This window comes from Cannabis sativa, chromosome 5 (genome assembly GCF_029168945.1).
Source record: "Cannabis sativa cultivar Pink pepper isolate KNU-18-1 chromosome 5, ASM2916894v1, whole genome shotgun sequence".
Lineage (NCBI taxonomy): Eukaryota > Viridiplantae > Streptophyta > Magnoliopsida > Rosales > Cannabaceae > Cannabis > Cannabis sativa.
The window spans coordinates 31,903,964-31,920,256 of record NC_083605.1 but is presented as its reverse complement, the minus strand read 5'-3'; the positions used below and the strand labels follow the sequence as shown (position 1 = coordinate 31,920,256).

Sequence of the window (16,293 nt, the reverse complement as noted above, 5' to 3'; positions counted from 1 at the left end):
AACTAAGGAAAAAAGAGTGCAACATGAAGATGTCTCCCTCTCATGTACATATGATCCACAATCATTTTGGTGATAATATATCTCATAAAATTATTGTTATTATTGCGGAAAGATAAAAACTGGGAAAGAAAAGGACCAGGTTTCATTGAATGAAAAAATGAAAACAATTTCATTGAAGAGTTCAGTACAGGGACCAAGTATATATAGCTATGCAAGACCGAACTAACCGGAGTTAGTTAAACCAAAAAACAAGAACCAAGATACAAATTGTACAACTAATACTGAGCTGAAAAGTAACGGTATTCCTAACTAACACTGAGACGAAACAGAACAGAGTACAAAATCTGTTACCCCTCCTCAAGATGGACTGTATATGTCATAGACAGCCATCTTGGTAATATGAGAGTGAAGTGTTGTAGAGGGTAAAGGCTTGGTGAAGATGTCTGCGAGTTAAAGTGTTGTGTTAACAGGAATGAGACGAATGGCAGATTTCTTGATCTTCTCGCGAATGAAGTGGCAATCAAGCTCAATGTGCTTGGTTCTTTCGTGAAAAGTGGGGTTGTTGGCGATGTGTATTGCAAATTTGTTGTCGCAATATATGAAGGTAGGAATACTTTGTTCGATTTGAAAATCCTTTAACAGATATTGTAGCCATGTGATCTCACTGCTTGTTGCAGCCAAGGCTCTATACTCTGCTTCGGCAGAGCTTTTGGAGATGGTTGGTTGCTTTTTGGTTCGCCAAGAGATGAGGCAGTCACCAAGGAATATGCAGTAGCCGGTTGTGGATCGTCTAGTGGTTGGACAAGAGGCCCAATCCGAGTCTGAAAAGCCTTGGGAGATGTAGGGAAGAATTGGTGGAGTAGAGGATTCCTTGGCCTGGTTGTCCTTTGAGGTATCGAAGGAGATGGTTGATGGCTTGCATATGGGGTGTCCTTGGGCAGGACATGAATTGACTTAGTTGGTGAACTGTGAAGGTTATATCTGGTCTGGACAAGGTGAGATACAGTAGATGTCCAATGAGTTGTCGGTAGTGAGAAGGATTTTCAAGAGGGGTGTCTTGTTGATCATCTAATTTGATTTTGGGATCCATAGGAGTTTTGGATGGTTTGCTTCCCATGTATCCGGTGTCTTCTAAAAGCTGTAGGGTATATTTACGTTGAGAAAGGAATAGTCCCTCCTTAGCCCGAGCTATTTCGAATCCCAAGAAATATTTTAGCTTGCCGAGGGCTTTAAGCTTGAATTGTGCATGAAGAGAGGCATGTAGTTGGTGCAACAAGGTAATGTTGGGGCCGGTAATTATGATATCGTCCACATACACAAGGAGGGCAATGAAGGTGCTGTTGGAGCCTTTGGTGAACAAGGTGTAGTCAGCTTGGGACTGAGTAAATCCTTCAAGAATGAGAGCATCAGTGAGCTTTTTATACCACTGTCTGGAGGATTGCTTGAGGCTGTAGATCGACTTGTGGAGCTTGCACACGAGACCAGTTTCTGCAGACAATGAAGAAGAAAGAGTAAGGCTTGGTGGTATAGTCATGTATACCTCCTCAAGGAGATCGCCATTGAGGAAGGCGTTGTTTATATCAAGTTGAAGTGTGTGCCATTGCTTAATGGTAGATATGGCCAATAATAATTTGAAAGTAACCATCTTTGCTATGGGGGGAGAAGGTTTCAAAAAAATCGAGTCCTTCTTGTTGTGTGTATCCTTGTGCAACAAGGCGGGCTTTGTGTCTTTCAACGGATCCATCACTGTTGAGTTTAATTTTATAAACCCAACGACACCCAATGGCGCGTTTGTTTGGAGGAAGCTTGACAATAGTCCAGGTCTTATTGTTGAGAAGAGCTAATAATTCGGTTGCCATTGCTTGGTTCCAAACTTTGTGTAGCACTGCTTGTTTGTAGTGTTGAGGTTCGAAGTGAGCTTGCACTGCACAAATAAAAGCCTTGTGAGCAGCAGATAAATTAGTATATGTCATGAATTTATGAAGGGGATAAGGTGTGGAGGATTGATCCTGAATTATGGAGTGACATTCGTAATCACGAAGGTATGTTGGCGGTTTATGGATTCTGCTAGATCGCCTTAGAGGATTTTGATTGTCATTATTATTTGTGTTACTGTTATCTGCAATAACAGGAATGTCCATTGGTTCAGTGGGTACACTTGTGGGCTCCTTCGGATGTGGGAACTCAGTAGGAACACCAGTTGGTTCATGTATGTGAGTTGCTGGTATATTATAAGTGGAATTGTCATTTGATGATTGATCCTGCATAGCACTGTCATTATTAACATGTGGGGAATCAAAATCAGTAACATAAGTTTGAGAGATGTGAGAAGAGGGTAACACCATATTGGCAAAAGGATCTATACCAATGTTGTCATTATTCAATTTTATGAAAAGGATAAACATTTTCATGGAAAACAACATTCCTAGAAATAAGAAACTGTTTTGTGTTAATATCATAAAGTTTATATCCTTTTATGCCATGGGGGTATCCAAGAAAAACACATGTATGTGCTCTAGGATCAAATTTAGTCCTGTGCGCCTTGAGAGTCGAGGCAAATGCAAGACAACCAAAGTTTCTTAGTTGTATATAATCAGGAGTAGTACCAAATAGGATTTCATATGGAGTTTTATTTGTCAAATTCGGAGTAGGAGTACGATTTATAAGGAACACAGTAGTTAATATGCAATCTGTCCAAAAATTAATCGGCAAGTTGGCTTGAAAATAAATGGCTCTAGCAACATTCAAGAGGTGCTGGTGTTTTCTTTCAGCAACGGTATTTTGTTCAGGAGTTTCCACACAAGTAAATTCATGCAAGATACCAAATTTGTTGAACATATCGGTGAACTTTAATTGGGGAGCATTGTCAGATCTGAAACTTTTAAAAACACATTTAAATTGAGTTTGTATGTATGACAGAAGTTGAGGCACAATGTAAGAAACATCATATTTTTGTTTTAAGATATAAACCCAAGTAAATCTAGAGTGGTCATCAACAAGAGTAAGAAAATACTTGTGATTAGAATGAGATGGAATATGATAAGGGCCCCAAATGTCACAATGTATAAGGTCAAAAATATGAGCAGTAAAGTGATTATTATTAGAAAATGGAAGCTTTCTTTGCTTAGCCTTAGGACATACATAACATGGTTTATCAGAATGTAAAGACTCAATGTTATATCCTAGATCTTTACTGAGCAAAGCAAGACGTTTCTTGGAGGGATGCCCAAGTCTTGAATGTCATGTATCCACTGTGACAGCAAGAACAGGAGCTGAACCAAAAATAGGATCCAAGACGTACATGCCATTAGTGTTTCTACCTTTGCCAATCACCCTCCTGTGGAGGTTGTCCTGTACATAGAAATTTAACAGTAACATGGTTATTTTCAGTTAAACAACTTACTGAAATTATATTATATTTGAAATTTAGTACATAAAGGACATTGGTAAGGATAAGTTGATCATTTATGGCAATAGTCCCACTTCGAAAAACAGATAGAGTCTCATTGTTAGGAAGGATGAGTTTAATTTTAGATATATGATAAATGGTTTGAAACAACCTGGCATTGTTGCAAATATGTCTTGTAGCTCCAAAATCTATAATCTAAGATTCATTTAAAGGAGGCATAGAATTTAGAGAAAGAATGATACCTGTAGCACCATTAGAAGTGCTAGATTCTGAGTTTGTCATACCGGTGTGTTGGTTGGCAAGTAAATTCAAGAGTTGCTAGTATTGAACAAAATTTAGTTGAGGAAGAAGAGTGGTGCTGTCATCACAGTTCTCTTTTGAATCTTCATTAGTTTGAACTTGATTTGTTGCTGCTTCCTTGGATTGATTCGACTTGTACCCAGGTGGATAGCCAGGATTTTATAGCACCTCTCCACGGTATGCCCAAGAATATTGCAATGTGTACAGAATGGCCTGTTTCTTTTGGGAGGATGTGTTTTTGGATTTTGAGGGTCTGGTTTTCTTGCTGCATTCTTATCCTATAGTATTTCCTTTCTGATGTTCTTCTTGAGAAACAAGATGGAAAACTCTATTCATTTCAGGCAATGGATCCATCAGCAAGATGCTGCTTCGAACCTGAGTATAGTTGTCAGATAGTCCCATGAGAAAGGACATTATATACTCCATGTGGTGATGTTCTTGAAGTTTCTTGACTCCTCCACATGAACAACCATTGCAAGTACATGAAGGTCGATAATTGGAGAGTTCTTCCCAGACAGTTTTCAGTTTGGTGAAGTACATGCTCACGGTTTGAGCTTCTTGTTTGAGATTCATCAAACCCTTTCTTAGATTGTATATGTGAGGACCATTTCTTTGGTGAAATCTCATTTTAAGGTCATTCCAAATAGCAGCAGCACTGTCATCATAGAGTATGCTAGAAGAAATTTCCTTAGAAACAGAATTTATTAAAATCCAAGAAATGACAATATTGTTATTTCTAACCCAAGCATTATACATAACAAAATCAGTAGGAGAGGGTTTAGGAATAGAACCATCAAGGAATCCTATCTTGTTCTTAACAGAGATTGAAAGTTGCATTGCCTACTCCAGGTTACATAATTTTCCTGACCTGTTAAGAGTTGAGACACCAGAGTATTTCTTGGATTATCACCGTGGTGAAGATAGTAGGGATTGGCAGGATCCTCAAGTGGACTTCTTTGATTGTTTCTCTGGGAATCTTGATTGTCACGAGATGAAGAATTATCTGGATTCAGAGACCGAATTTCAGACTGAGCTGATTGATCATCGTTGGCCATTGTAGATCTGAATTGTAGAAGACAGCAACGAAAGAACCACAAAACCAGAAAGAGGAAGAAAGAACAGGAAGACATCGTCGTTGCCGGAGAAGAGAACGCAGCAAGGAAGGGAGAAGGGATCGTGAGGGAAAGCTTAACTTTCCCGCTCTGATACCATATTGCGGAAAGATAAAAATTGGGAAAGAAAAGGACCAGGTTTCATTGAATGAAAAAAGGAAAACAATTTCATTGAAGAGTTCAGTACAGGGACCAAGTATATATAGCTATGCAAGACCGAACTAACCGGAGTTAGTTAAACCAAAAAACAAGAACCAAGATACAAATTGTACAACTAATACTGAGCTGACAAGTAACGATATTCCTAACTAACACTGACACGAAATAGAACAGAGTACAAAATCTGTTAGTTATCACTTTTAAAGTATCACCATATACTATCTATGATCATATATTTTTGAATAATTAGCATATTTGCCCCCCTGAACTTTTGGCACTACCTAGTTTTGCCCCTTAAAATATACGGCTTGCTAAAAATTCTCTCTAAAATATAACATTTACATAATTATGCTCTTTTTGTAAGGTTCTGTTCTCTTTACTGTTAAAAATTAGCATTTTTACTCCCTAAACTTTGATTAATATGAAATTTTGTCCCTTTTATTTAAAAAATAATTTTAAAAATTATAATGTTCTATTTTTTGGCAATTATAATATTCTATTAATTTTGAAAAAATAATAAAAATTATTAAAAAAACTTGACAAAAATATTAAATTAATTAAAAAATATTAATTTTACTTAAAAAAGATTATATTATTCTTAAAAAATATGTTTAAATTTTATTTTATTTATAAACACGTATCTTAAAAAATCAAACAAAAATTATTGACAATCTAATAAATTATTTAAATAAACTAAAGTTTTTTGAAGAATAAAAAATCAAACTTATTTATATTTATAAATTCATATCTTAATAAATAAAGAAAAATAATTAAAAATTCAATAAAAATATAAAATTATTTTGAAAAAAAAACTATAAATTAAACTAAAAAAATGTCATGTTTACTTAAACAAACCTACATTTTTTGAGAAAAATAAAATATAGTCAAGTTTATTCCCGTAAAAATTAAATTTTAATATTTTTTTAAATATCTAAATGAATTTTTAAATAAAAAATATATAATTTTTGAAATGGCTTAATTAGTTTTAAAATTTAATTTATTTTTTAATTTCCTTAATCATTCAAAATAACCTTTTCTTAAGATCTACGTTAATTTTTAGAGATTTACTAATTAAAATGTTGATTTTTTTTCATTTTTATTCTGAGGGGGTACAATTTGATAGTCGTCAAAGTTTAGGGAGCAAAGTTGCTAATTTAAAAAGAAACGGAATATTGAGACGGAACCTAACAGAAGGACTAAATTTATGTATGTGTAAAAGTTCAAGGAGGATTCTTAACAAGCTGTATATTTTAAGGGCCAAAATCAATATTGTCGAAAGTTCAGGAGGAAAAATTGCTAATTATTCTATATTTTTTATAACTCTTCCAGAGTATATGTAGACTTCTAAATTATAGATGAGAGGTTCGTGGAACATTAATCTTTATCCATCTAATTGTATCATTCATGTGTGTATAAATTTTTATTTGTGACAATGATGGTACTCCAAGACCATATTTTTGTTCCATTCTTGTTGTATGATCTTAATTTCCATATCAAATGATCATATATCTATAATTCTTGATGCATATGAAGTACTTTCAGGACTTCTCTACTAATGAACAAACTACATACATTTAATATTTCTCAATATATAGAAAGAAATAAAAGTTTGTTCTTCAATTAATCAAAAACTCTTCAAGAGTCTATCACAACGTATAATATATGAATTTATATTGCATAGACAACCATACGTGTTTTTCGAATAACAATTTACTTACATGTCGTTATTTCATACAAAAATCTTTGTCATATAGTACGCACGACTTTGAATTTATATCACTTAAATGTATTAAATTCTTCTTGAATTTTTAGATAAGGCTTATTTCAAATTCTCACTATATTAGGAGCTCCAAATAAATAACTTTTTGTTGCAACATTTTATGTGTCGCTTATAAATCCTCATAAAATATATTCCAGACTATAATCAAATCATGATTATATTTTCTCAATATTTAAGCCTTACTTCAATCAATCTCATGTCCATGCAAACTTTGTACAACAATTCATTATGTACAAATACATATATGCAACTTTCTCATTATAAATATTTATTTGCACACCCTACAGTCTTACTTCACTTTATGCGAGTAAACTTGCCTGGACCACGTCATAGTATATTGGCCAAAAGCAAAATGTATGTCGATAATTCTCGACAAATCTAATACCATGATCCTTCCTATCTCATGTTAGTTTATTGCATATGCAAAAATTCAACATCTATTGTTGACAAAAATTTCATTATATGATAATTTCCTCCCATATTGACATAACTTATAGAGATCTCTTTAAATTACATATTTTTCAAATATGTTTATCATTTATAAGTACCTATAGAGAACCACTTCAGGGATTCAATAATTATGATAAAATGTGTTATGTCTAACTTCTTTTGGGAGTCTCTTCTAGAGTACCGTTTCCATCACGGTTATCATCAAAACTTTATAATATTAAGGTATCTTCATGAGTACCTCTAGATTTAACAACTTCAGGACATATTAATGAACATTTACTAATACTTTTTACATTGTTCATTTACGCTTTAGGCGTTTTCAACTCATTCTAACTCAACTTTGAATAATATTGATTTGCAGTTGGTGTATATCATTTTGAACTATATCGTTCCTATATAGTTTGTGCAAGGATCATTTTTTAAAAATTATCATCGATCCCAACTGCTTCTCTCCCCCTGATCGAGAGAATTTTTTAAAAAATTGTGATATCTAATAATATTAATACACCTGTAGGGATTTCAATATATCACAATGAATCAATATTTTTTAAACTCATATATACTATATGGCAGATTATTTCTATTTTGGTGATGTTGTTTCCTTTGACACAACTTACAAGAAAAATAAAGAGTGTCGACCGTTTGCAATGTTTGTTGGTGTGAATCATCACAATCTTTGGAGCTGTATTGTTATATGATGAAACTGCTGAAATATTTGCTTAGTTGTTTGACACTTTTGCTAAAACAATGTCGGGAAAAAAGCCAAAGACTATTCTTACTGACCAAATGCGGTAATGGAAAAGCTCTAGAGTCTCAATGGATAGAAACAACTCATCGTTTATGCATTTGGCACATATATCAGAATGCTGCAAAAAATCTTATTGGGGTTTTAGAAAAATTTCGACAATTTACAAAAGATTTTAGTAATTATATTTATAATTATGATGAGAAGGACGAATTCATTGAAGCTTGGAATAGTATGCTTGAGAAATATGATCTTAGAGACAATAAATGGCTTAAAAAAATGTTTAATTTGAAGGAAAAATGGGCATTGGTATATGGGAGAGAGACATTTTGTGCAGACATAACAACTACTCAACGAAGTGAAAGTATGAATAATGTAATTAAGAATTATGTTAGCTACAAGCATGAAATACCAAGGTTTTTTCAACATTTTCAAAGATTAATTGAGGATCGTCGATATGATGAGTTGAAGGCTGATTTTAAAGCAACTCAAACTTCATTGTCATTGTCTTTACGAGTAGAAATTTTGAAGCATTCTTCAATTGTTTACACTCCAGCTGTATTCATAATATTTGAGAAAGAATTGTGCAATGCCTACGATTGTGACATGTAGCTGTAAGAAATTTGATTTTATAGGAATTTTATGCGCACATATTTTAAAAGTATATTCGCCTAGGAATGTCAAAAAAATTCCTTGTGAATATATTTTAAAGAGGTGGACAATGCATTCAAAAACTAGATTTTCTACAACTATGAATTGCAAGAGTGTGTCTGCAAAAGCAAACATGGCAAAATGTTACAAAGAAATTTGTAGAATGCAAACTCAACTCGCAACAAAAGCCGCAGAAGATGAAAAAGCATACAATATTGTTGTTTCCGCGTTTACTAAGATTTTTATAGATTTGGATGCAACTGATATGTAGCTCAAGGGAAAGAGATATCGACTACCATACATAATAGAATTGAAAACAAAATAAGTAACGAAATGGGTGATAAAATTAAAGGGTTCAAGACTAAAAGGAAAGCTCATGGTGGATGTAGAAGACTTAAAGGTGCACTTGAGAGAGCAAAAAGTAAGAAAAAGATTGTCAATGAAGATTCTCCATCACAAAAGGTAATATTTACTTAGTTTTATATATTGTAATTTCTAACTGTTTCATAGTCTTTCTCCTACATAAGTGTGCATACATTTATCATTATGTTGTAGGATTTTCATAAAGAGAAAGCAAATGATCAAAGCCATAGCAGAATTGGAATACCTTTTTTGTCTACTAATAATTCTTTTCAAGATAATGTGCCATTTTCATCAGCAAACATAGTTTCATTCCAGCACAAAGAAGTAACTATATTCTGTTCTATTTGTCATTTATTCTATATTTTGTTTATCAAACTTATTTTAAAATAATTATTTCAATAATAATTATATTTAAAAATATTAATTGCAGGTTATATCATACACTTATAATTTTGATGATTATGAAGATATGAATGAGACAACGAGTATGGTTGAACTATTACGGCAGGTATGTAATTATATATATATATATATCCATATGGCCTATTTATATATAGTGTTTATTTTTAATTTTATTAAACTTTAAAATTTATTTAGTATAATCTTATTTTTGCAGGCTATATCAACTCCTACCACATTTAAGATTTACTAGCAACTATTTATAATATTATGCTATGGGCAATCATTTTCAAAAGCTACAGTGGTGAAGTCTTTGCATTTTGAGACATTAAATTTCTAAATTATTAAATTATGAAATTTTTAGCATAAATAAATTTTGTTGCTTCATAGTCACCATTTTCTTTTATTGAATTCACGAACTTTTTTTTCATCAAGTCTTGTGGCTGTGGAAAAAAGTAATATAATGAAAGTATAATCTCATTCCTTGTAACTTTTTCACTAAGGTACATGGTATAGATTAGGAATATTGTACTCAATAGTGGTAAGGTCAAACTCATGACATAAAGGTAAACTATCTTTTTATGATAGTTTAATGCAGCTAGTAAGATTGTATCTATGTAGATATAAGAGAGATTGACGAATATATTTAACAATATAGTTAATAGGATTGTAAAGTCTGTTAAGTGCTTATGTATTAAATGAGTTGTCATAATATAATTGGTTGGGACATATATTGGGAGAGGGATATGGAACAGGAAATTTGGCTCTAAGACTTGCTGAAAAATATATATATATATATATATATATATATATATATATAAGTAATTTATATTTGATAAAATATTATTTAAAACATAAAAAAAAAAAAAAAATATATATACTTCACTAAACATTATATTTAACAAAGTCATGGTTAAAATATCATTGAAATAAAAAAAATATAAATTTGATCTAGTAAGTATATGCACGATTAAAAAAAATACTTTACTAAACACTATATAATTAATAGGTTAATAAAAATATATATATATATAAACATATATTAAAATAAAGTACTATAACTACATTCATCCATCCATATAATTAATTCAAAAGAGCTTCGCATAGAGTTTAAAGTCTCTATATATATATATATATGAATCAATATATATAAAAATATACTATCTTTTTTTGTTCTTTTGGAGAGCAGTTATGATGTGCACATTTAGAGTTAGATATATATAAAGATATATATATATAAATACATAAATAAATAAATAAACATTAATTATTTATCAAAAACTTTACAGTTGGGAAATAATTTTATGTGAATTGTAATTTTTTTTAATTATTATATATATAATTTACAATTATATAATTTAAAAATGAGGTGAATGGTAACTTTTTTCAAAATACAATTTTTTAATATCTTAATTTAAGAAGAAGTGATGAAGAAAAACTAAAAAAAAAGACTTATTATTTTTTTTTTAAAAAAAAAAAAAGAGAGAATTATGGAAAAACTAAATAAAAATATATATTTTATATTAATTTATATTTATGAAGCTAATAAAAAATAAAAAAAAAATAAGAGAATTAAAGAGAGAACAATTAATGTTAATTAAAAAGATTTAGAATATCACGTTACCGCCGCCTCATATCTTTCTTTATATAGATACTAGGTAATATAGTCGCTCTTCGCGAGACTAATTTAATTTTTTTAAGTAATATAATAACAAATAACTATTTATAATATAATAAAGAATAACTTAAAAATTATTTTTTTAATAATAAACTACTGGATAAAGTAAAAAAGAAAAAATTATGTGAATAGTATTAATTAATTTATTATTATTTGAGGGATTCATTATTTATTTATTAAGAATTTTAAAATTTTAACTATTAATGTATATATATATAGAATTTTATATTGATTTGTTAAAAAAATAGGGTGATATAAGAAAAATTAAGTGTTCTTCATAAATATGATGTATTATTTTTATTTGCGATCATTTATCGTAGTTATTACCGTATCTCACCCGTTGTGTCGTATTTTATCTCACCCGCTGTCAACATTATATCTCATTCGGTGTTATTATCATATCTCGCCAGTTGTCGTCACCGTATCCTTATAAGCACCATATCCTTCAACACCATATTTTACCCATTGTTTTACTGTATCTCACATATTGTGATTACCGTATCTCATCTATTGTTATGTATCATTCAACATCGTATCTCACTCGTTGTTTCACCGTATCTCACCCGCTATCATCACTATATCTCACATATTTTTTTAGCTAATTTGAGGTTTTACATATGCGTGCAACCTACAATTTTAATATTTCATGAAAGAATTAGCCATTAAAAATGGAGAAATCATCCGAAAATTAAGAGATCTAAACCTAAAAAAAAAAAATCTAAAGAAAAAAGGGACATAGATATAAAATTATTATAGATAAAAGTGTCAAGTTAAACTATACAATACTTTTTTTTTCCTTTGATTTGTTTGCATTTGGAGCGAAGAGAGAATAAAAATATTTTGGTGTATTTGGACTATAATTCTAGTGAATGAAAAACAATTAAATCCTTGTAAAAGAGAGAAAAGTAAAGAAAATAAAGAAGAAGAAAATTAATCTATAAATTTCTATTTAGTATAAGATACTAGAAATTTAATCAAGAATGATGTTGAATAAATTGTATTTTTTTTATTTTTTGAGGCGGTGAATAAATTGTATTTAATTTATTGATGATACAACCATGGATTTTAATTGTTCCATCAATATAGTATATGATGATAGAGGTATAATAGTATTATAGTGAGGATTTGAAATTTTAAAGTTATGAGGTGGTAAATAGTTTTTGGTACAAAAATAAATATATACATAATTTTTTAAAAAAATTAAAGTTGTTATGAAAAGATAGATATTTTAATTTTTAATTAATATTAATTTATTATAGTCATTAATATGCTTAACAAAAAAGTATAATAAATATGCTAAATATATATATGCTATTATCAAAAAAAAAAAAAAAAGTTAAACTACCAATAGCTATTCCGGTATATTGTCCATATTTGACAAATATTATATTCAAAATAAAACATAAATATATTAACACAAAACACAGAAAAATAAAAAATAAAAACTTTTGTGAGAGTATATTTTCTAGTTAGAAATTAAAGTGGGGAGTGCACATGAGAATAACTATAAATGTATAGAAAAAATCAAACATTTTGCCTTACCCCTTTTAAATTTATTAGCTTAATTTCGTTATTTTTGAAACTATTTGATTATAGTACTCTTTCCTTGACACACCAAAGCAATTCACAATAATGATTTTTGAGGATCAAAGATTCTATATGTCATCTATCATGGAAGAAAATATATGATTTTTATGAACTTAAGAAAATAAAATATATTTTTTGGTCACCGAGTGGCTTTTCTATTCTAATTCAAAATGTCAATACCTATCAAAATAAATAAATAAGTATATGTTAAAATAATATACTATAAGATACTAAAAAAATAAACATAAAACTAATATGTAAACTTTAAAATACTCATGATAGTCAAAAGAATAAACATGAAACTAAAATATAATTACTAATATAAATTTTAAAATATTCATGGATAAAAATATACTCATGAATAGTACGAAATATATGATGATTTAAAAGTAGAGATAGAAGCTAGAGTTAATGCCACAAAAAGATTGGGAGGAAAAAAGAGCATCAAGAGAGATGATTATATATTTACATAGGTTTAAAATTGTGAGTAATAAATAATAAAATTATTTTATGGCTATAGATAAATTAAATGGGAGATGATTATATATATATATATAGATTTAGGTTGAGGGTGGTTTATGGCTAAATTTTTATAAATTTGATTATATATAGATATATATATTTAAAATGATTAATCAAAATTAAATTTATAAATATTTATAGATATATATATATTTGATTAAAATTTTAAATTACAACTATTATCATCTTTTTGAATATTTTTTTAATTAATTAATCAATTAATATTAATAAATTTAATAAAAAATTAAAAAAAATTAAAAAATTAAGGAAAGAATAGATAGAGGCTTTTAAAGTGATTTTAGAGTGATTTCATAATAAATTTGATAAAAGTATATGTAACCAATAAATATTTTAAGAACAAAATAATAATTTTATTAACAAATCACCCACACCATCCTTTCAATTCTCCTTTTAATATCAAATAAAAGATTAAAAATTATTATTTCCTTCCTACGTACCTTCCCAAAGAGAAATGCTAAAAGGCATCAGTGGTGCTAAGCACCCTCCTACATGTTAATATGCTATTGGTGTAATTAAGTATCGGGTCCCATATAATTTAATATAATAGTTTTTAGAGAGTATCACTAGCCAATTACAAGACGACACGTCTTAAGGGTGCTAGGCACCACTGATGCCCAATAGAATGCACCTTACCAAACAATAGTTTTCCCAAAACATACTGGAGGTTCGTTGTAATTAATACTAAGGGTTAATTTCACAAATGAACAAAAACAACAAAAAAACAATAAAAATACGGTTTCACGGAATTTTAAACATTTTTACGATTTTTTTTTATTTTATTTACATAAAATACGGTCTTTTTATGTTGAAATTTTGTTCATTTCTTGTTAATTTTTTGTTATATGTATGTTATTTTTTGTTGTTTTTTTGTTGTTATTTTGATGTTATTTTCATATTACTTTTATGTTGTTTTTTGTTGATTTTATGTTATTTTCGTGTTATTTTTTGGAAAACCGTAAAAATGTAAAAAAAACATTCTTTGAACGTAAAAATATAAATATTTTACAAAAAATGGTGTCTTATGTAATTATTACTTAATACAATGAATAGCATCATGCAATTAATTTCCAAGGAAGAAAACCTTTTATATTAATTTCAAGGATTTTTATTATGTAAGCACAAACTACACACTATACTGTGATCAACCAGCTATAGCAGGCAGTAGGCACCACCTACACATGTAATTAAAACATATATAAATATATTAATATAGATGATGAATTCAGCTGATATAGACTCAGCCTTATCATCGTCATTAGAAACCCAAATAATGTGAATTTTCCCTACTTTCCAGGGCAAAACACAACTCTATAGTTAGTCCCACCAGGACAAGTAAAAGTGGAGGAGGGGTCATCTTGAGGATAACTATAAGCATCAGGGCACCGATTCTTGAAAAACTTTGAGAATTGGGTGGGCCCACAGCTTCCCTGACCATTGGTACAACAATACTCATTGGTCTTGAACACAGTACATGGATTGTTACAACCCCCGGGAGCCCTAAGTTGGCTAGGGCACTGCCCATTAATGTCAGCAGTGCACCTTATTCCCCTACACCTTCCCGTAGTGGAGCTAAAATCCATGGGGATGTTGAAACCATCCACTAAGGAGATGTCAATGAAGTCAAGGTTGTTGTATTGGTTTAAGGCGTACTCAGCTAGTGTGTTTGGAGGTTGTCCCCACCCTTGGCATTGGAGGACCCCACCACAGTCTCCTGTTTGGCAGCGGCCGCGGCCGCTGCTATCGAAGTTACAGTTGGTCCTACCCCATATGCGGGCCATCTTTGTGCCCGCGGCTACGTTGAAAGTCCATGTTTGGCCACGATCCAGACGGCGGCCACCGCCGGGGCTGGCCGCTGCCCAGACGGTGTACGAGCAATCATTGCGGACTTCGAATGTGGCTGCATGGGAGGAGACGAAGAATAAGGTTGTGGTGATGATTGAAAGAGTGAAGAGGTTATTGGTTATGGTGTACATTGTTTTGAACTTTTGATTGGGGTGCGTTGTTGTTGAATATTTTTTTTAAGGTAAATTGAGATAAAGGGAAGTGGATTTATATAAAGGGAAGATTGTTAGCCTTTGGTTTAGGCCATTTATGATGGACGAATAAGAATATCAAGACTAGTGTACCATGCCATTTTGTTGAAGAAATGCTAATTGTGGTTCATAAAAATGTATTAAAAACCATTAATGAATTATGAGATGCTACAATACTAGGTGGCATTTAGTTGAAAGAAATAAAAAAAAAATGAGAATAGGAATGAAATTAATGCAATGTAATTAAATTTAAAATACAGTAAGAAACTACAGAAAACAAAAATTAATCTTGGAAATGTTTCTTCCGTTCCACTAAAATTGTAGAAAAGTCATTTCATTAAAATAATATTTTATTTTTTTTCATTCCATTCTATTTCATGGCCTATTCTTATGCTACAAAATTGTTAGTAGTAATAAACCTATTTTACTTTAAATTAACTTGTTGGTTACCTCGAATCTAAAACTTGAATGAAAACTCAAAGCAGTAGGTGGCTAGAGATAGGATGAAGTTATAATGGAGATGGCCTAAGGGCGGCTTTTAGGTATGATTTATGAATATTAATTAATGAAACTAATTTTATAATAAAAATAGTAATTATGTTTTGTAAATTACAAATATAAGTTCATCGTATTAGAGTGACTTTCTCCATTCATATTAGAAAAATAATTTTTTTACACAAAGTGGCACATTTTTTAATATCTTTTTTCACGGCCACATGGATTCTTATATACTTTTACAATGATTAATTTTTTGAGAAGTTTATAATAATATATATTTTTGTATCTAAATTATAATAATAACAATAATAATGTTACTACTTTTAATATTGATGACATGTCAGCTAGCTAAATTTAATATTTTTAGTGTTTTTTATTATTTTATTAATTTTTCTACATTTTTAAATGTAATTTTTTAGTTACTAATAGTGTTGATAAGAAATCAATTAGTTATATTTGCATTAGGTTTTATTTTTATATCATATAATTTAAGATACATTTTAGATGCCTCCAAAATTTATTTATATACATCTTAGTAATTAATTAGTTATTTTTAATGTAACGCCCTACTAGCATAGGCGTGCTA

At 30.1% G+C, this 16,293-nt stretch overlaps 3 protein-coding genes across 3 annotated transcripts; all 3 read right to left on the bottom strand.

The window, feature by feature from the left end:
- Positions 1 to 450: 450 nt before the first annotated feature.
- LOC133038270 (uncharacterized mitochondrial protein AtMg00810-like) lies at positions 451 to 1,534 on the bottom strand. Its single transcript, XM_061116362.1, has 2 exons — positions 968 to 1,534; positions 451 to 885 (listed from the first exon to the last, which is right to left on the bottom strand). The coding sequence occupies exons 1-2, from the start codon at positions 1,532 to 1,534 to the stop codon at positions 451 to 453; spliced, it is 1,002 nt and encodes a 333-aa protein (XP_060972345.1).
- Positions 1,535 to 3,982: 2,448 nt separating this feature from the next.
- Positions 3,983 to 4,764, bottom strand: LOC115717889 (uncharacterized). The gene is made up of 2 exons (XM_030646859.2): positions 4,597 to 4,764; positions 3,983 to 4,549 (listed from the first exon to the last, which is right to left on the bottom strand). The coding sequence occupies exons 1-2, from the start codon at positions 4,762 to 4,764 to the stop codon at positions 3,983 to 3,985; spliced, it is 735 nt and encodes a 244-aa protein (XP_030502719.2).
- A 9,476-nt stretch (positions 4,765 to 14,240) lies between these two features.
- LOC115717451 (thaumatin-like protein 1) lies at positions 14,241 to 15,284 on the bottom strand. The gene has a single exon (XM_030646437.2). The coding sequence runs from the start codon at positions 15,147 to 15,149 to the stop codon at positions 14,460 to 14,462; it is 690 nt and encodes a 229-aa protein (XP_030502297.2). The 5' UTR covers positions 15,150 to 15,284; the 3' UTR covers positions 14,241 to 14,459.
- Positions 15,285 to 16,293: the final 1,009 nt, after the last annotated feature.